The following is a 20,091-nucleotide window of genomic DNA, read 5'->3' as shown; positions in this document are numbered from 1 at the left end:
TCTCTTCCCCTCCCTCTCTTTCAATGAGAATCCTCATTGATGTGGATTCTTCGTTCGGTGAACAGAAAGCCTTTTTGCGGTGCCTGCTCAGAGGTAGAAATCCAAGCTAGAAAAAAGCTAGCTATGTGTCACACCTCCCCGATGATGTGGGGTTAAGTTCACTAAAATGTATCTGTCTTCAAAAGTCCCTTAATAGATCTGGAGTGGACTGTTAGTCGCTCAGTCGTGTCTGACTCTTTGCAAACCCACAGGCTGTAGCCCACCAGACTCCTCTGTCCAAGGAATTCTCCAGGCAAGAATACTGGAGTGGGTTGCCATTTCCTTCTGCAGAGGATCTTTCCTACCCAGGGATCAAACCCAGGTCTCCTGCATTGGGCAGATTCTTTACCGTCTGACCTACTGGGAAGTCCCAGAAATGGATCTAGTGGTGGAAGTTTACTGCAGTCATGAAGAGGTGTGCCCTTTCTGTGAATTTCTGGGGTAAAAAAAGAGGCGGTTCTTACAGTGGACTTAGGAGGATCAGCTCCAATAGCCCAGAGACCTTTTTCCAAAGCCAAAGTTTCCCAGACTTTGCCATTCCTGGAATTCTTCAGCTGTGAGTGCAGCTGCCCTAGAATTCCTGGTCCTAAAACCACAACCTGGATTGTGTGGGCTGAGCCACTAGCCCAGTCTTTGGCTCGTGGCAGCTCTTGAAACGAGCCAGTTCTTCACGTTTTCGAATAAAAGTCACCAGCCATCTATTACTGCTGCTGCTGCTGCTGCTGCTAAGCCGCTTCAGTTGTGTCCGACTCTGTGCGACCCCATAGACGGCAGCCCACCAGGCTCCCCCGTCCCTGGGATTCTCCAGGCAAGAACACTGGAGTGGGTTGCCATTTCCTTCTCCAATGCAGGAAAGTGAAAAGTGAAAGTGAAGTCGCTCAGTCGTGTTCCACTCTTAGCGACCCCATGGACTGCAGCCTACCAGGCTCCTCCATCCATGGGATTTTCCAGGCAAGAGTACTGGAGTGGGGTGCCATTGCCTTCTCCAGCCATCTATTACTAGCAAAGTTGTTATAAGCAACCAGCCAGTTGTTATAAGCAAACTCAGGAGGAATGAGTTTCACTTGGCGCACTGATTCAAAACGAAACTCTGCCATCGGAAACGCCCGGGGATGAACGTGAGGTTATACACATACAAACCTGAAAACATTAGAAACGCGCCAGCTTTGCTTCCCAGACAGCAGTGGCCCAACAGCTCCTGTGCTTGGGTTCATCTTTGGGACTGAGAGCCTCCGGGAGATGTTGTGAGAGGTGGTGCTTCTCCCATTTGCTCCCTTCTAGCGCCCCCTGGTGGAAAACCGTCCCCAAACCGAGCCCTGCCGTAGCCATGTGCGCAAGGCCAGAGGTGGAAAGGAGACTCGCGGATGGGAGAAGAGGGCAAGCTTTCACAGGAAAGAACGAGAATATCAAATAAAATGAGAAGCCCAACTCCCTTATCCATGAGAGACGTGCCAGTTCCTAAAGGTCACAGAGATTATGCCGGGATGTGATGCCCTTTTCCTGATTTGCTAGTACGAGATAGATAATTAAAGACATTTGCTGGGGAATAAGAAGCAGATGAAAAGAACAGCGCAGATGTAAGCCTGGGAGAGAGGAAGCTCTGATTACTTCCAGCGATAATCCTCAACCCTGAGTATAACCTTCCAGCAGGCAAATAGTCATTGTCTGTCTCTGGGGCGTTTTAGACAGTCTCTGGCAAAGGCCAGGTATGCATGAATTTCTGCCTAAATCGGAAATTTTACAAAGGCGCAAAAAGGCTTTCTCTTTGCAGGTTACTGAGAAAAAATTCAAAGAATAGCTTCTGTAATCACCGTGGGCATGTGGCAGTGACTTCGTTTACTCATTCACATGGATGACCTGTGATGCTGTAAATAGCAAATGACCATGAATCCAATAATCATTGTCATTTACTTTGGCATGAATCAACACTTCAGTCTGTAAACAGACATGCCAAGTGTCTTGAAGAGTCACGCCAAACGAGGATTGTCAGGAAGCTGTTTGGCTTTTACCGTTTCACTCACTCGTTGGTAATTCACTGGGCAGCAACTAGTTGCTAGCAACTGTTTTGTGCAGAACTGGAACCATGAACAAGGCAGAAGTGGGCCTCCCTGCTCACAGCTGTCCTTGGCCTTCAGCGGAAAACCTTATTGTGACTAAAGTCATGGTGGAGTAGTACCTTTATTTCAAGGCAGTTGTCTTTGCTATTGAATGAGGACAAATAAATTTTTCTTATTGGAGTATAATTGTCTTATATCTTTCCTTTTCTCCTTGGCTTTTCGCTTCTCTTCTTTTCACAGCTATTTGTAAGGCTTCCCCAGACAGCCATTTCGCTTTTTTGCATTTCTTTTCCATGGAGATGGTCTTGATCCCTGTCTCCTGTACAATGTCACGAACCTCATTCCATAGTTTATCAGGCACTTTATCTATCATATCTAGGCCCTTAAATCTATTTCTCACTTCCACTGTATAATCATAAGGGATTTGATTTAGGTCATACCTGAATGGTCTAGCGGTTTTCCCTGCTTTCTTCAATTTAAGTCTGAATTTGGTAATAAGGAGTTCATGGTCCGAGCCACAGTCAGCTCCTGGTCTTGTTTTTGTTGACTGTATAGAGCTTTTCCATCTTTTGCTGCAGAGAATATAATCAATCTGATTTCGGTGTTGACCATCTGGTGATGTCCATGTGTAGAGTCTTCTCTTGTGTTGTTGGAAGAGGGTGTTTGCTATGACCAGTGCATTTTCTTGGCAAAACTCTGTTAGTCTTTGCCCTGCTTCATTCCACATTCCAAGGCCAAATTTGCCTGTTACTTCAGGTGTTTCTTGACTTCCTACTTTTGTATTCCAGTCCCCTATAATGAAAAGGACATCTTTTTTGGGTGTTAGTTCTAAAAGGTCTTGTAGATCTTCATAGAACCGTTCAGCTTCTTCAGCGTTACTGGTTGGGGCATAGACTTGGATTTCTGTGATATTGAATGGTTTGCCTTGGAAACGAACAGAGATCATTCCTTCTTTAGCAATCAATGCAAAGAAATAGAGGAAAAGAACAGAATGGGAAAGACTAGAGATCTCCTCAAGAAAATTAGAGATACCAAGGGAATATTTCATGCAAAGATGGGCTCGATAAAGGACAGAAATGGTATGGACCTAACGGAAGCAGAAGATGTTAAGAACAGATGGCAAGAATACACAGAAGAACTATACAAAAAAGATCTTCACGACCCGGATAATCACGATGGTGTGATCACTTATCTAGAGCCAGACATCCTGGAATGTGAAGTCAAGTGGGCCTTAGAAAGCTACGAACAAAGCTAGCGGAGGTGATGGAATTCCAGTTGAGCTATTTCAAATCCTAAAAGATGATGCTGTGAAAGTGTTGCACTCAATATGCCAGCAAGTTTGGAAAACTCAGCAGTGGCCACAGGACTGGAAAAGGTCCGTTTTCATTCCAATCCCAAAGAAAGGCAGTGCCAAAGAATGCTCAAACTACCACACAATTGCACTCATCTCACATGCTAGTAAAGTAATGTTCAAAATTCTCCAAGCCAGGCTTCAGAAATACGTGAACCGTGAACTTCCTGATGTTCAAGCTGGTTTTAGAAAAAGGCAGAGGAACCGGAGATCAAATTGTCAACATCCACTGGATCATGGAAAAAGCAAGAGGGTTCCAGAAAAACATCTATTTCTGCTTTATTGACTATGCCAAAGCCTTTGACTATGTGGATCACAATAAACTGTGGAAAATTCTGAAAGAGATGGGAATACCAGATCACCTGACCTGTCTCTTGAGAAATCTCATGCAGGCCAGGAAGCAACAGTTAGAACTGGACATGGAACAACAGACTGGTTCCAGATAGGAAAAGGAGTACGTCAAGGCTGTATATTGTCATCCTGCTTATTTAACTTATATGCAGAGTATATCATGAGAAATGCTGGACTGGAAGAAACACAAGCTGGAATCAAGAGTGCCAGGAGAAATATCAATAACCTCAGATATGCAGATGACACCACCCTTATGGCAGAAAGTGAAGAGGAACTAAAAAGCCTCTTGATGAAAGTGAAAGAGAAGAGTGGAAAAGTTGGCTTAAAGCTCAACATTCAGAAAACGAAGATCATGGCATCTGGTCCCATCACTTCATGGGAAATAGATGGGGAAACAGTGGAAACAGTATCAGACTTTATTTTTTGGGCTCCAAAATCACTGCAGATGGTGATTGCAGCCATGAAATTAAAAGACACTTACTCCTTGGAAGAAAAGTTATGGCCAACCTAGACAGCATATTCAAAAGCAGAGACATTACTTTGCTGACTAAGGTCCGTCTAGTCACGGCTATGGTTTTTCCTGTTGTCATGTATGGATGTGAGAGTTGGACTGTGAAGAAAGCTGAGCACCGATGAATTGATGCGTTTGAACTGTGGTGTTGGAGAAGACTCTTGAGAGTCCCTTGGACTGCAAGGAGATCCAACCAGTCCATTCTGAAGGAGATCAGCCCTGGGATTTCTTTGGAAGGAATGATGCTAAAGCTGAAACTCCAGTACTTTGGCCACTTCATGCGAAGAGTTGACTCATTGGAAAAGACCTTGATGCTGGGAAGGATTGGGGGCAGGAGAAGAAGGGGATGACAGAGGATGAGATGGCTGGATGGCATCACTGACTCGATGGACTTGAGCCTGAGTGAACTCCGGGAGTTGGTGATGGACAGGGAGGCCTGGCGTGCTGCGATTCATGGGGTCGCAAAGAGTTGGACACGACTGAACAACTGAACTGAACTGAACTGATAGTTGTCTTACAAAGTTGTGTTAATTTCTGCTGCACAGAAAAGTGAATCAGTTATACATATACATATATCCCGTATATGGATATTGGATTTCCTTCCCACTTATGTCACCACAGAGTATTTGGAGAGTTCCCTGGGCTATACAGTCGGTTCTCATTAGTTATCTCTTCTGTACCTAGCAGTGTACGTAGTAGTACCAATAACCCAATCCATCCCACCTCCCTTCCCCCTCCTTGTTATCCATGTTTGTTCTCTACGTCTGTGTCTCTATTTCTGCTTTGCAAATCAAATGAATATTCCTGAATAATCTTCCTCCTAAATTTTAGGCTGCAGAAGAGAGTAAAGGTAACTGAGAGATTGTTACTGGATTTATTATCCACTCTGCTAGTGTGTAGTCATGTATTATAAATTCATTGAAGAGGGCAAGGCCTTTTCCTAGTCCCCAGATATTATGTCTGCTGACAAATACCAGCAATTACCCTTTGAAAGCTCTATATATTTAAGGAAAAGACTCCGACGCTGGGAAAGATAGAAAGCAAAAGAAGAAGGGTGTGGCAGAGGATGAGATAATTAGATAGCATCACCTTACACAATGTGGGTGAGCCTCATTTAATTGGTTGAAGGCCTTAATAGAGCAAAGACTGATCTCCATTAAGCAAGAAAATAGTGGGGCATCAGCCTGCCTCTGGACTCAAACTGCAGTTCTTCCCTGAGTCTCCAGTCTGCCTCATCAGATTTTGGACTCACCAGCCCTCATAACTGTGTGAGCCAATTCCTTAAATCAGTCTCTCTCTGATCACCTTGATAAATATGAGTGTCATGCCTGCAAACATGCAAGTGCCTTTAGAAGAAGCACGGCAGTGCATGCTTGCTGTTGCATCAATTGACTGTCATAGCATTTATACCTGGAGAGCTGTTTTAGTTGGAAGGGGGCCCATTAGAGTCCTGAGTGGGGTAAATAGGGTAGAGAATGGACTCAGAACACAGGAGTTGGGGGACTGGAGGTCAGCTTTAACCTGCTTAGCCTTCTTCCCATTCTGTCTTCAGAGGGAGAAGCACAGTCTCCTTCTGTCTGTTTACCTTCACTCCACCCTGGGAATACACAGTACATGAATGAGTTCTAGGAAGCTGACTGACGGGAAAGGTGGGAAATTAAATGGCTAACTGCTCTGTTCTAGGCATTCCCCTTTGCTATCTTACACAATCTTCTTATCCACAAGAAGAGACTCATCAGTTCGCTCATGGACTCAACCAAGCTCTGTGGGCTTAAATTTGTGCTTGGTTGCTTTTTAGGTATGTGGCTTTGGACAAATTACCGAACCTCTCTGTTTTTCAGTTTCTTCCGTGCAATGGGGATAATAACACTCAGTTCAGTTCAGTCACTCAGTCGTGTCCGACTCTTTGCGACCCCATGAGCTACAGCACGCCAGGCGTCTATCCAACACCAACTCCCGAAGCCCACCCAAACTCATGTCCATTAAGTCAGTGATGCCATCCAACCATCTCATCTTCTGTCTTCCCCTTCTCCTGCCCTCAATCTTTCCCAGCATCACGGCTTTTCCAGTGAGTCAGCTCTTCACATCAGGTGATCAAAGTATTGGAGTTTCAGCTTCAACATCAGATCTTCCAATGAACACCCTGGACTGATCTCCTTTAGGATGGACTGGTTGGATCTCCTTGGAGTTCAAGGGACTCTCAAGAGTCTTCTCCAACACCACAGTTCAAAAGCATCAATTCTTCGGTGCTCAGCTTTCTTTATAGTCCAACTCTCAAATCCATACATGACCACTGGAAAAACCATAGCCTTGACTAGACGGACCTTTGTTGGCAAAGTAATGTCTCTGCTTTTTAATATGCTCTGTAGGTTGGCCATAACTTTTCTTCCAAGGAGTAAGCGTCTTTTAATTTCATGGCTGCAGTCACCATCTGCAGTGATTTTGGAGCCCCCAAAATAAAGTCTCTCACTGTTTCCACTATTTCCCCATCTATTTGCCATGAAGTGATGGGACTAGATGCCACGATCTTAGTTTTCTGAATGTTGAGCTTTAAGCCAACTTTTTCACTCTCCTCCTTCACTTTCACCAAGAGGCTTTTGAGTTCCTCTTCACTTTCTGCCATAAGGGTGGTGTCATCTGCATATCTAAGGTTATTGATATTTCTCCCAGCAATCTTGATTTCAGCTCGTGCTTCATCCAGCCCAGCATTTCTCATGATGTACTCTGCATATAAGTTAAATAAGCAGGGTGACAATATACAGCCTTGACATACTCCTTTTCCTACTTGGAACCAGTCTGTTGTTCCATGTCCAGTTCTAACTCTTTCTTCCTGACCTGCATACAGGTTTCTCAAGAGACAGGTCAGGTGGTCTGGTATTCCCATCTCTTTCAGAATTTTCCACAGTTTATTGTGATCCACACAGTCAAAGGCTTTGGCATAGTCAATAAAGCAGAAATAAATGTTTTTCTAGAACTCTCTTGCTTTTTTGATGATCCTGCGGATGTTGGCAATTTGATCTCTGGTTCTTCTGCCTTTTCTAAACCCAGCTTGAACATCTGGAAGTTCACAGTTCATGTATTGCTGAAGCCTGGCTTGGAGAATTTTGAGCACTACTTTACTAGCATGTGAGATGATGCAATTGTGCAGTGATTTGAGCATTGTTTGGCATTGCCTTTCTTTGGGATTGGAATGAAAACGGACCTTTTCCAGTCCTGTGGCCACTGCTGAGTTTTCCAAATTTGCTGGCATATTGAATGCAGCACTTTCACAGCATCATCTTTCAGGATTTGAAATAGCTCAACTGGAATTCCATCACCTCCACTAGCTTTGTTCGTAGTGATGCTTCCTAAGGCCCACTTGACTTCACATTCCAGGATGTCTGGCTCTAGGTAATAATAACATTAATAATAACAGTATTACATTATTATTACAGTAAGATCTTACTATTACACATTGAAATAGTGTAGGGCGTGAGTGTGTGTGTATGTGTGTGTGCTCAGTCAGTCATGTCTGACTCTTTGTGACTCTGCGGACTGTAGCTCCTCTGTCCATGAGATTTCCCAGGCAAGAATACTGGAGTCGGGTGCCATTTCCTACTTCAGGGGATATTCCTGGCCCAGGGATCAAAACTGTGCCTCTTGCATCTCCTGCATTGGCAGGCGGATTCTTTACCAGTAGCGTCACTCCCATAGGGTGTGAATTAGTATATGATAATAATATCTTACTGTAGTGTCTGCCTTGGGGAAGGGGATGGCACCCCACTCCAGTACTCTTGCCTGGCAAATCCCATGGATGGAGGAGCCTGGTAGGCTGCAGTCCATGAGGTCACAAAGTCGGACACGACTGAGCGACTTCACTTTCACTTTTCACTTTCATGCATTGGAGAAGGAAATGGCAACCCACTCCAGTATTCTTGCCTGGAGAATCCCAGGGATGGGGGAGCCTGGTGGGCTGCCGTCTATGGGGTTGCACAGAGTCGGACACGACTGAAGCGACTTAGCAGCAGCAGCAGCAGCAGCAGTAGTGTCTGCATATGGTAAAGGCTTCGTTGGTAGGAGTGGGGAACTGCCTCTCTTAGAAGGTAGGTTTTATTTCCAACATTTTCCAGGTGAGTTTCCTGAGTAGTTGCCCCACATCATATTGTTGCTACAAGAAAATGGAGCCATGATGTGACTTCAGGTTACTCTGACCCTAATGATCGCTCAACTCCATATCTATCCTAACACAGAAAAAAAAAAATTTGAACACCAGTTTTACAATTTCGTTTAGCATCTCATGGATCGATGTTTGATTTCGAATAAACTGTTATTTCTTTTTCTTCCCACCCTCCTCCTCCTTCTTCTTTTATTATATCTGGAACAAAATGTTAGACTCATGACCTACTATAAGCTCCGGAAGCTGTCTTCTTCAGCCTTATTGTTCCACTTAGTCAAAAGGACGTGGTCAACCTAGCTTTGTCTGTGGCCAGCATCAAGCTGTGAGATACCATGTGGTAGAGTGAGTTACTGAGAAATAGAGCCTAAATGTAATATGATGGTGTAGAGATCAGGAAGGTGTTACTTAACAGTTATTTACTGACTTCTTGTTCTAAAGGAGCCTCTGATGCTGGATGTTATGGACAAGACAAAAAAGCATGCAACTCAGACCACGAATCTAGCTCAATAGTTACAATCTAGCTCAATGGTTCTTAACAAAGGGTGGTTTTGCCCGCAGGGGACATCTGACAATGCCGCTAAATATTGCGGTGTTCACACCTGTGAGGGGGAGGTGGGTATTAGAAGGGTGATGGGGCTGTTGCCGCTGGCACCTAGTGCATAGTGGCCAGAGATGCTGGTAAACTTCCTGCAACACACAGGACGGCTCCCCACAACAAAGAATTCATCAGTCTAAAGTGTCTAAAGTATCAGTAGTGGTGAGATTGAGAAGCCCAGTTAGTATAGATGACCATGGAAGATGGTACCTAATTAAGAGCCACAGGGCAAGACAAGTTACAGTGCTTTAGAAGCCTGAAGGAAGATTAGATGGGAGTGAAGTACAAAGGAAGCCCTTTTCAGGCTGGAGGCAGAACTAGGCAAGATGTCTGTGAGTACAGCAGATAGAAGAAGCTGGTGTAACAGGAACTGGTAAACAGTAAGAGTCAGGATGGGGGTGATCACATTTTGAAAGGCCCTGAAGACAAGGAAAGACACAATCTTGTTGCCATGTGTTGTTGAGAGTCCATTTTATCAGTTTAATTTTTTATTGAGGATTCAGTTCAGTTCAGTTCAGTCGCTCAGTCGTGTCCGACTCTTTGTGACCCCATGAATCGCAGCACGCCAGGCCTCCCTGTCCATCACCATCTCCCGGAATTCACTCAGACTCACGTCCATCGAGTCCATGATGCCATCCAGCCATCTCATCCTGGGTTGTCCCCTTCTCCTCCTGCCCCCAATCCCTCCCAGCATCAGAGTCTTTTCCAATGAGTCAGCTCTTGACATGAGGTGGCCAAAGTACTGGAGTTTCAGCTTTAGCATCATTCCTTCCAAAGAAATCCCAGGGCTGATCTTCAGAATGGACTGGTTGGATCTCCTTGCAGTGCAAGGGACTCTCAAGAGTCTTCTCCAACACCACAGTTCAAACGCATCAATTCTTCGGTGCTCAGCCTTCTTCACAGTCCAACTCTCACATCCATACGTGACCACAGGAAAAACCATAGCCTTGACTAGACGGACCTTAGTCGGCCAAGTAATGTCTCTGCTTTTGAATATACTATCTAGGTTGGTCATAACTTTTCTTCCAAGGAGTAAGCGTGTTTTAATTTCATTAACTGACCTATAATATTATATTAGGTGTAGCTGTACAACATAGTGCTTTGGTGTTGTGCTCTGCTAAGCTGCTGCAGTCGTGTCTGACTCTTTGTGACCCTATGGACTGTAGCCTGCCAGGCTCCTCTGTCCTTGGAATTCTCCAGGCAAGAATACTGAAGTGGGCTATCATGCCCTCCTCCAGGGGATCTTCCCGACCCAGTGATTGAACCTGCATTTCTTATGTTTCCTGCATTGGCAGGTGGTTCTTTACCACTAGCACCACCTTGGAAGCCCAGTGATTTGGTACATGTATACACTGCAAACTGAGCACCGCAATAAGTCTAGTTAACATTGGTCACCGTACCTGGTTAGTGTAATTATGAGAAATTTTAAGATCTAATCTCTTAGCAACTTTCAGAAATGCAATACAGTATTATTAACTATAGTCACCGGAGAGAGTCATTTTAGATGCTGAGGATGAGGAGCAGTTGGCTAAGACAGACTTTAGGGAAATGAGTATATAGGATGTATTGAGGGGGAGGAATTTGACCAGTGGGGAATTTGACCAGTTTATTCAGTAACTGAAAAAGGTTAAGAGCAGACTCTGGATTGAGCCTGCCTGGGTTCTAATCCTGGCTCTCCACTTACAAGCCCTTGACTCCCAACATCTCTGTGACTCAGGGTCTTCATCTGAAAAATGGGACTTCGTTCATGGGGTCATTGTGAGGATTAAGTGTATTAGTGCAGAATTATAAGTGTGGACTTATGAGGGCTTGGACTAGGCTGGTAGCAGGGGAGAGAAGATGTAAAAAGCTGAATAATTTGAACTGAATCATGGAAGTTGGTTATAAAGGATGGGGCTCAGACAGAATCCATGATTTTGATGGACTCATACACAGACATAGGAAAACTGGAAAGGGGAAATGATTGCCTAGTTTTCTTATTGGGGCTTGCAAGGAAGATGATCATTCCAATTGGGTAAAAGGTGAGACAGCTGGCTGAATTAGATAAATAAAAAATCTTTGTATCTATCACTAAAAATCATATACATTCAAAAAGTTTTCAATCCTAGAATAGGCATCTAACTAGTCACAGGCGTACCTGATTTTCTGGGTCTTTGCTTTCTTTTTTTAATTCACAAATTTTAGTTTTATAATATACTCTGTATTCAAGCATGCAGAAAACTATAGAGAATAAATATAGCATGCCAGCAGTTATTCAAGGAGTGAAGTAACCATTATAAATACTTAGCTTCAGTGATATTCAATGTTCTAGCTTATATTAAAACCTGTGACCATAAAGGTCATCGCTTACCTTGCCAGACCATCTTACAAAGGTTTCTAGGCTGAGTACAGAGTTTATTCTGCTTTATTGTGACCAAATTGTTCTCTGTCTTCAGTAGTTAGTGACTCCATTCTACATACACAGTAAGGTCCTATCTTCTCTTATTTCAAGGACTTTCATAACCTAATCTTATATCCCCACTCTTACAGTTCACAACTTATTCTGTTGCTTATTTAGTTGCACTTGCTTATTCTGTCCCCTACACATTCAGTTTTCATTTTCCTGTTGGGATTGAATCAAAACAGGTGGGTGCTTTGGAAAAGTTATCATTTGATGCTCCTTCAAACCCATTCATTCATACGTTGATTTTGCTCAACAAATATTTGTTGAGTAATGATTAGGTGTCAAAAACTGTTCAGGCCTCTTGGGATCTACCTGTGAACAAAGTAGACAATGATCCCTGTCTGCATTCTACTTGAGGAGACAGTAAGGGGAAAAATGACTAATTGCTAATCATGTTAGAATGTGAGGAATGCTATTCACAAAAAAAAGAATAGAGCAAAGTCAGGAATCCTGAAGTTACTAGGTGGAGGACAGGTAGCAATAGTCATGGGTCAGGGTACTCTTCACTGAGAAGGTGACATTGGAGCAGACTTGAGTGGAGAGAGGCAAGGACTGATACCTGAGGGAAATGGTCCAGGCAGAACAGAAGTGAAGAGCCTGTGCTGAGAGCAGGCCTGGCCCGGAAGCACTGTGGGGCCAGTGTGGCCAGTGTGGGGGGTAGATGAGCATGAGCGCATTGGAGAGAGGGGTGAGAAGGCCCCAGGAGGCCAGACCACGGAAGGTTTAGAGACTCTTGGGAGAAAATTGGCTAAAACGCCCCGTGAAATGGAGAGCCGTTGTGGGTTTTTGAGACAAGGAGTAGCATGATCTGACCTAGGTTTTAAATTAATTACTCTGACTGCGGAAAAGAAACCACAGGGGGAGTTAAGGGTAGAAGCAGTAGGAAGTTAGGAGGCTATTGGTATAATTCAGATAACGGAGACTTAGACCTTTTAAGTAACAGAAGGGTGGGGGAAAAACAGTAAGATTTTGAAAACTGACAGAAGCAGTTGAGACCCCAAAGCCTAATAATACACAGTGTGGTGCAAATTCGGGGGGGCGGGGCACTCTATTTGAGAGCCCAGACTCTATTTGATTTCTCCAGAAATCAACTTTGGGATGGAGAACAGATGGTTTCTTGGCTACGGAAGAAAGCTATTAAATCAGAGGGGTAAAGGTGAATCTTTGCCTGATAGAAATGAGATGTTTGCCAACTGGACCCCCAAGGTGTCTATAGCCCAAAGACACAATAATGGCAGTGTCCAAATCAGAGAAAGGCATGTAAGTAATACATGAATCTAGGTTTTGAAGGTCAACTTCGGTGAAAGGAAAAGGAAACAATATATAATTGATTACTGTCCTGGGTGTCTTTATCTTATTCACCCTGTTCTGTCCTGGAAGGATGACCAGCAGGAGTTAAATGTGGAACCAGCCTCCATAGTGGCTTAGTGAGCTTGCTGCTGCTGCTGCTGCTAAGTCGCTTCAGTCATGTCCGACTCTGTGCGACCCCATAGACGGAAGCCCACCAGGCTCCCCCGTCCCTGGGATTCTCCAGGCAAGAACACTGGAGTGGGTTGCCATTTCCTTCTCCAATGCAGGAAAGTGGAAAGTGAAATTGAAGTCATTCAGTCGTGTCCGACTCTTAGCGACCCCATGGACTGCAGCCTACCAGGCTCCTCCATCCATGGGATTTTCCAGGCAAGAGTACTGGAGTGGGGTGCCATTGCCTTCTCCGATTCCTTCTTCTCCTGGAAAAGTTATCTGTAGGGCTTAGCTCAACATGCTTCAAGCTCTCTGGCTTCTGGTAGCTAAATGGCAGGCTAAAGCCTTAATTCCTATGACATCTGGGAGACAACATCTTGCAAAGCTGGAATGATGTTCTATAGGATACAGTAAATGTCTTAAACCAGCAGCAAATGTGGTGATGTCTTCATAAAGCTAGGATGCATGCGTCTGGCAACTGAGGAAGAAGAGGTTGGAGTGGCCCCTCTAACCCACTAATAACCCACTGGAATATTGTTATTTTCTTTCCCTGTGACTTTTGTGTTTGGTGAACTTGGAGATACCAGTGCCCCAGAGAAGAATCCTTTTCTTAGGGAATATTGGGAGCTAAGATTGCCCTCTGACCATTATGGGATTCTTGGTATCAGTGAGCTGATAGGCACAGAAAGGACTCAATGTATCAGAGATGAGTACCTCAATTTCCAGGAAGAAACTGGGTTCATTCTTTACAATGAGGACAAAGAGGGCTTGGAAACTCAGGGGACATACTAGCTTCATTCCTTTCCTTTATTGGGGTGAAGTAGAAAAGAATAGCTTTATTGCTTTGCCAGGCAAGGTGGGTGGAGGGTGAGTAGATCACAGTGTTTCTCCCCCTGGAGGCGGTAATGAGGAGTTTTATTAGGAATGGTTCAAGGAACAGGGCATGATCAGCTCGTGGACATTCTTCTGATTGGCTAGTGGTGAGTCAGCATCATCAGCTTCTGGTTCCAACAGGCCTGGGGACTACGTGCTTGTGGGCAGCATAAAGTTAACTTCTTCCATCTGGTGGGGGTTTCAGTATCTGGTTTCAGGACCTAATGAAGCTCAGTCTTGTCTCATCACAGAAAGAATTCAGTGAGAGACAAAGTGATAGGTAAGAGGTGGATTTATTTAGAGAGAAATACATTCCACAGACAGAGTGTGGGCTACAGTAGCCACTAGCTTCATTCCTTAATATTCAAAATAGTCCTGCTCAGTAGAAAATTGTAACAACCCCATTAAGAACAACTAAGGACCAGATCCTAATGGAATCTGGAATGAACATTTGGGCAATTCCAGCAGATGAAAACTCCTTCCATCAAAGTGTTAGCAAAGGGAAGAGAGCCCAAGGAATGGAAGGTGACAGAGGGCATCTGTGATCGACTTACGACTCAGGATAGCTATAAAGGTGGGAATAGTAGCAACTATGTCCTATGTTACTCTTGTTTTCACCTTCCTTCTTTCTCCATCTGATGTAAGAATCCTAATGATGGTTAAAGTACCAAGTTTCAGGTGGGAGTATAATCAAATTGACAGCACCTGGTGATAATGTTAGCTGATGGGGCTTTGTTGCACCCTGTGTTCTGAGGGCATAGAGTGGATGCTGAGGGGTAGATTGTACTGGGTGGCTTCTGCTTGTATCCGTCCCTCTTCTGTGTTCCAGGAGAGAAACTTTAGAGAAAATATTTAATTTAATCTTTTCAACAAAACTGTAATAATAATAGATCTTGATTGCCCTCTTACTACATACATGGCATTGCTCTAGGTGTTGTATAGGAACTCATTCAATTAATCCTCACAGTAGCCTTACATGCTAAGTATTCTATTATTCCCATTTTACAGATGAGGAAACCTAAGCACAAAACACTTAACTAGCTTGCCCAAATCCACAAAGGCGGAGATTAATCTCTGCCCCTTAAGGCTTCTCAAAGGGGATAGGTATGATTTTCTTGTTTTTACAGATAGGAAAACAATGACTTAGAGAAGTAAAGGGATTTATTCTTGATATAGTCAGCACCCCACCCACCTCCAGCTAGAATTCATATGCAGCCCTTTCTAACCTCAAAGCTAATGGTCTTGTCTAATGTACTCTGCTTTCTTAATAATACTTCATTTTCAGGGGCCAGTATGAGAAAGAGTTGCTGTGAAATGTAGGTTCTATGAACATAAAACAGCTTTTGATATATTCAGAATTTATTTATGGTTTGAAAATAGGCAAATAATCTAACAAATAAAGATTAAGCTTGACAAAAGAAGTGTAAGAATGACTCAGATTTACTAAGTAGTTAGTACTTTCTTTAAATATTCAGTTTGTTTGAACCTAATCCATAGAAAGTTTGAGATCCAAAAAGGTAAGTGTATTTTTATACACAAAATATAAAAATAGAATAAACATGCTAAGTTAATTATTATGCAGTATATTACATATTATAAATATATTTAGTATATTCATATTACTTTATATAAATGTATTTTAAAATATATTTGAAGAAATGTAATGGACCTAATTTTAAATCCCTGCTAGTAGATTCTCTAGGAGAACGTTGTTTTTGGAGTCATATTCTTTGGTACGTTTGTCAGCCGACATCAGCCCTGATCAAGGTGAAGTGAATACACCGGTCATTTATCATTCACTGACTGAGGAAATGCATGAAACCAGAACCAGGGACAAGAGCCTGAGAAGGGAAACCACAGTGGCCAGGGTGCCAGTAACTTATTTTCGTGTTAGTGACAATCTTTCACCTTTTACTAGTGAAGAAGGGCAGGTATAGGTTGGCATGTGCCGTATTAATAGGATTCTTTCTATTACCCATGCCCTCGGAGATTTCCTCCTTTGGAATAGTGCCAGCAGCCTCCTCTTTCCAATATCACGGACTCGTGGCTTTCTAACAGTTGAAAATGATCTGCTTTTCAGATAATACCATCCAGTCGATTTTCTGCTGCTGCTGTTGCTGTTCCGTGCAGAAGCGGTAAGTCCGAGGGCAACTTCTTGGGTGGAATCTCCCTGTTTCTTTGAATCTGCTGTTCATCTGCCTGGGAAACTCCTCCCAATTTCTCCCTATTGAATGGCCATTCATTTAAAGCTAGCGATAGGTCACGTGTCAGGTCCATGGTCTTTCTCCAATCTCTTGGACTTAATTGCTCCTTCCATTGTGTTCCCAGAGCATGCGGCCTGGTTCTGTATTTAATATTTGTTTCATGCATGCTATTTATGTGTCTGTGTCTCACTCTGTAATTTTTACCTTTTAAGGGCAAAAATCCTGTCTTATTTGAGATTCTCCCTGAAACTACCAATGTGTTTTATACTTTGGTGCCCAGTAAATGATGCATAAAGATAAAAATCCAGGGTGCCATGATAATAGTAACAGCCAGCATTTAATGGGAGTCCTATATGTCAGACTGTGTTAAAAAGTTTACGTTTTTAGCTCTTAGTAACTCTCAAAACCACCCTTTTTATTTGTTTTTACAATCCCCATTATACAGATGAAGAAATGCAGGCCTAGGGAGGTTACATTGCCCAAGGCCACGCTATAAAAATGGTAGATCTGGGATCCAAACTCATGTTCTTAATCGCTACACCACGTCTACTTTTTAACAATAGATACTTTCAAATGAGGCGATGCATGTGAAATGTGAAACACTGTGCCTGACACAGAGTAAGGTCTTCATTATCATGATTGTAATTGTGTGCCCTTAAGAGTCACCAGACTCTATGTTGCCCACGTGACATGTATTTTCTCAATTTTATTATTCATAACAACTCTATATGCTCGTGTCTCTGGTGCTAGATTTAAAAAAGTAAAATAAAGTTCTGAGAGGTCCCAGAGTGCCTTGCCCAAGGAGTTAGGAAGTCTTCTAAATAAAAAATAGGAAGGAGACTTTATTACTAGCTTGTTTATAGTCTAGTGGATTTATAGCTAAGAGTAAAATAATCCCTTGTAACGTGATTATTTTTCAATGTCAGGCAAGTGAGGACACAAATAAGCCTTAGCAAAGATGAAGAACTTTCAGAAAAATACACACAGCGTCGCAGACCATGGTTCAGTGACTTGCCAAGTAAGAAGCAAGTGAGTATCATTTTGAAGGGGGAGAAGGGGTTGAGGAAGGTGGCATTTTTAGGGTCTGTGCTTCGTGAGGTACTGTTTGCTATCCTGCCCAGAACCTAATGTCATGCTTGGCACATAATAAGTTTTCAATAAACTTATAGTGAATCAACAGCCTAGAAGAAAGGGAAAGAAAAAAAGACCAGTTAAAATGGCCTATTCTGCAATATTTTGGCAGAATTTGAAATTGGGGAAAAAATGCCTTCTGGCTATCGCCATTTTGAGGCCAGGATCAGTTTTCAGTTCAGTGTGAGAAAATAAGTTTTCTTGGGAAGTTTATAAGCCCATACACAAGCTTACAGCTTATTAAAGGGAAAAGCTGGTTTTTTTTTTTTTCTTCCTCCTTTTTCCAAAGGAGAAAAATCCTTAAAGTGAAATTATTAAGGAGGAAATAAAATTTTAAGAATTGTGACATGAAAAATATTCAGTGCCATGCTGGCAAGAGAATTTGTGATCTCGAGAATTTACAGAATGATGAGTGTGTTGCTGGATCAGAAAATTGTTTTGTAGTTAGTCATTTCCTACGTTTATACCATCAGGGCTTCTGCTTTACTGCAGCTAGCTGGGAGAAAAAAGGCGGCAGGCAGATACTCTCTACCCTTGTTCTTTTTTAGCTCAGATCACTTAAACAATAGTAGCACGACTCACTTCTTAGTGTTTTACAGTCCAACAGGGGCCATGGGCAACCATCAAAACGCAAGCCACTGCCTCCCCTCCCACCCTCTGAGGTTTCTGAAGAGAAGATCCATGTTAAGGCACTGTACGATTTCCTGCCCAGAGAGCCCTATGATTTAGCCTTAAAGAGAGCAGAGGAATACCTTATCTTGGAGAAGTATGATCCTCACTGGTGGAAGGCAAGAGACCGCTTGGGGTAAGACTGGTGGTTTGTCTTGACCAAATATTTCCTCTTTCAGTCCCTAAAGTCTTCCGAAGTGTGAAATAGACTCCGTTTAGCTTATTAGAGAAATAGACTCTGTTTATTTTCTCAAGGTTTATAACTCTCCCTTGTAAATGAAACAGAAGCTGTTCCCACACCTCTCCATCTGTATGAATGGGCATTATAATGCTGTGATTTCAGGCAGACTCTCCAAACTAGGCACATGTGGCTTTATATCCTGATGTAGCCACACACTGCTGTGTGTTTTTGGGCAAATTACTAATCCTCTCTGTTTCCCTTCCCTCTTTCCTTTCTCCCTCCCTCCTTCCCTTCCTTCCTCCCTTCTCCCTTTCTTTCTTTCTTCTCAGATATAGCCACCAGGGAAGTCTCTGTAATTGACATGGAACACTATATTAGTTGCAGGGGTACAACATAATGATTTGCTCTTTATATTTATTGTGAAATAATCACTACAAGTCTAGTTAACATTCGGCAGCGTACATAGTTACAATTTTTTTTTCCTTGTGATGGGAACTTTTATGATTTACTGTCTTAGCAACTTTCAGACATGCAATATGGTACTATTTTTCACTTTTAATGTTTTTTAACTTTTTTAAATTATGAAAATAAGGTAACATATTTACAGGAGACATGGAAAATATAGAACAAAGTTACATATAGTTCTATTATATATAATTGTTTTTAGGTAGGTAAATTAAGATGTTTAGTTAGAGTTTCAATATTAAACTCTCAAAAATTGATAGAATGAATATACAGAGAAGTAGAAGGATATAGTAGACCTGAAAAGCACTATGAATCAATTCAACATAATATAAATTTATACAGCTTTCACACAACAGTAGGATACAAATTCTATTCAAGTTCCTATAGACAATAAAAAGAACTAAAATGCCTCTTGATGAAAGTAAAAGAGAGTGAAAAAGTTGGCTTAAAACTCAACATTCAGAAAATGAAGATCATGGCATCCGGTCCTTTCACTTCATGGCCAATAGATGGGGAAACAATGGAAAACAGTGACAGACTTTATTTTTTTGGGCTCCAAAATCACTGCAGATGGTGACTTCTGCCATGAGATTAAAAGACACTTGCTCCTTGGAAGAAAAGCTATGACCAACCTAGACAGCATATTAAAAAGCAGAGATGTTACTTTGCCAACAAAGATCCGCCTAGTCAAAGCTATGGTTTTTTCAGGAGTTATATATGGATGTGAGAGTTGGACTGTGAAGAAAGCTGAGTGCTGAAGAATTGATGCTTTTGAACTGTGGTGTTGGAGAAGACTCTTGAGAGTCCCTTGGACTGCAAGGAGATCCAACTAGTCAATCCTAAAGGAGATCAGTCCTGAATATTCATTGGAAGGACTAATGCTGAAGCTGAAACTCCAATACTTTGGCCACCTGATTCAAAGAACTGACTCATTGGAGAAGACCCTGATGCTGGGAAAGATTGAAGGTGGGAGGAGAAGGGGACAACAGGGGATGAGATGGTTGGATGGCATCACTGACTTGATCTACATGAGTTTGAGCAAGCTCCAGGAGTTGGTGATGGATAGGGAAACGTGTGCTGCAGTCCATGGGGTTGCAAAGAGTCAGACATGACTGAGCTGCTGAACTGAACTGAATTGATAGACAATAAACTAGGAGACACTGGAACGTAATTCAGGGACAAAAGACCAGGTGCAAAAATTTCATGGTCTAAATGTATTGAAATCTTACAGAAGTCTGTTCTGTTATCACTGTGGAGTTAAAACATGCAATACGGTACTATTAACTCATCATGATTCTACACATCATATCCCAAGCCTCATTTATTTTGTAACTGGAAGTTTATACCTTTTGATCCCCTTCACCCATTTTATCTCCCTACAACCACCCTTGCCTCTGGCAGCCACCAGTGTATTCTTTGTACTTTGAGCTTGTTTTGTTTCAATTTTTCATTTTTTTGTTTTTTTTTAAAGTTTCGCATGTAAGTGAGACCACATGGTTTTTGTCTTTATTTCACTTAGTATAGTGCTGTCAAGGTCCGTCTATGTTGTTGCAAATGACAAAAATTTTATTCTTTTTATGGGTGAATAATATTTCATATATACC

The 20,091-nt window shown here is 42.5% G+C and overlaps 1 protein-coding gene across 1 annotated transcript in view; it reads left to right on the top strand.

Moving 5' to 3' along the window:
• Nucleotides 1-15,901: 15,901 nt before the first annotated feature.
• TXK (TXK tyrosine kinase) overlaps nucleotides 15,902-20,091 on the top strand; it is a 41,949-nt gene continuing 37,759 nt past the window's right edge. Inside the window, exons 1-3 of the mRNA XM_068975207.1 lie at nucleotides 15,902-15,972; nucleotides 16,968-17,070; nucleotides 17,772-17,977. Coding sequence (XP_068831308.1) covers nucleotides 15,902-15,972; nucleotides 16,968-17,070; nucleotides 17,772-17,977 — 380 coding nt within the window. The remainder of the gene's footprint in view (nucleotides 15,973-16,967; nucleotides 17,071-17,771; nucleotides 17,978-20,091) is intronic.

Source organism: Capricornis sumatraensis, chromosome 7 (assembly GCF_032405125.1).
Source record: "Capricornis sumatraensis isolate serow.1 chromosome 7, serow.2, whole genome shotgun sequence".
NCBI classification, from domain to species: Eukaryota; Metazoa; Chordata; class Mammalia; order Artiodactyla; family Bovidae; genus Capricornis; species Capricornis sumatraensis.
The sequence above is the reverse complement of the archived record's forward strand: the minus strand, read 5'-3'. Positions and strand labels throughout refer to the sequence as shown.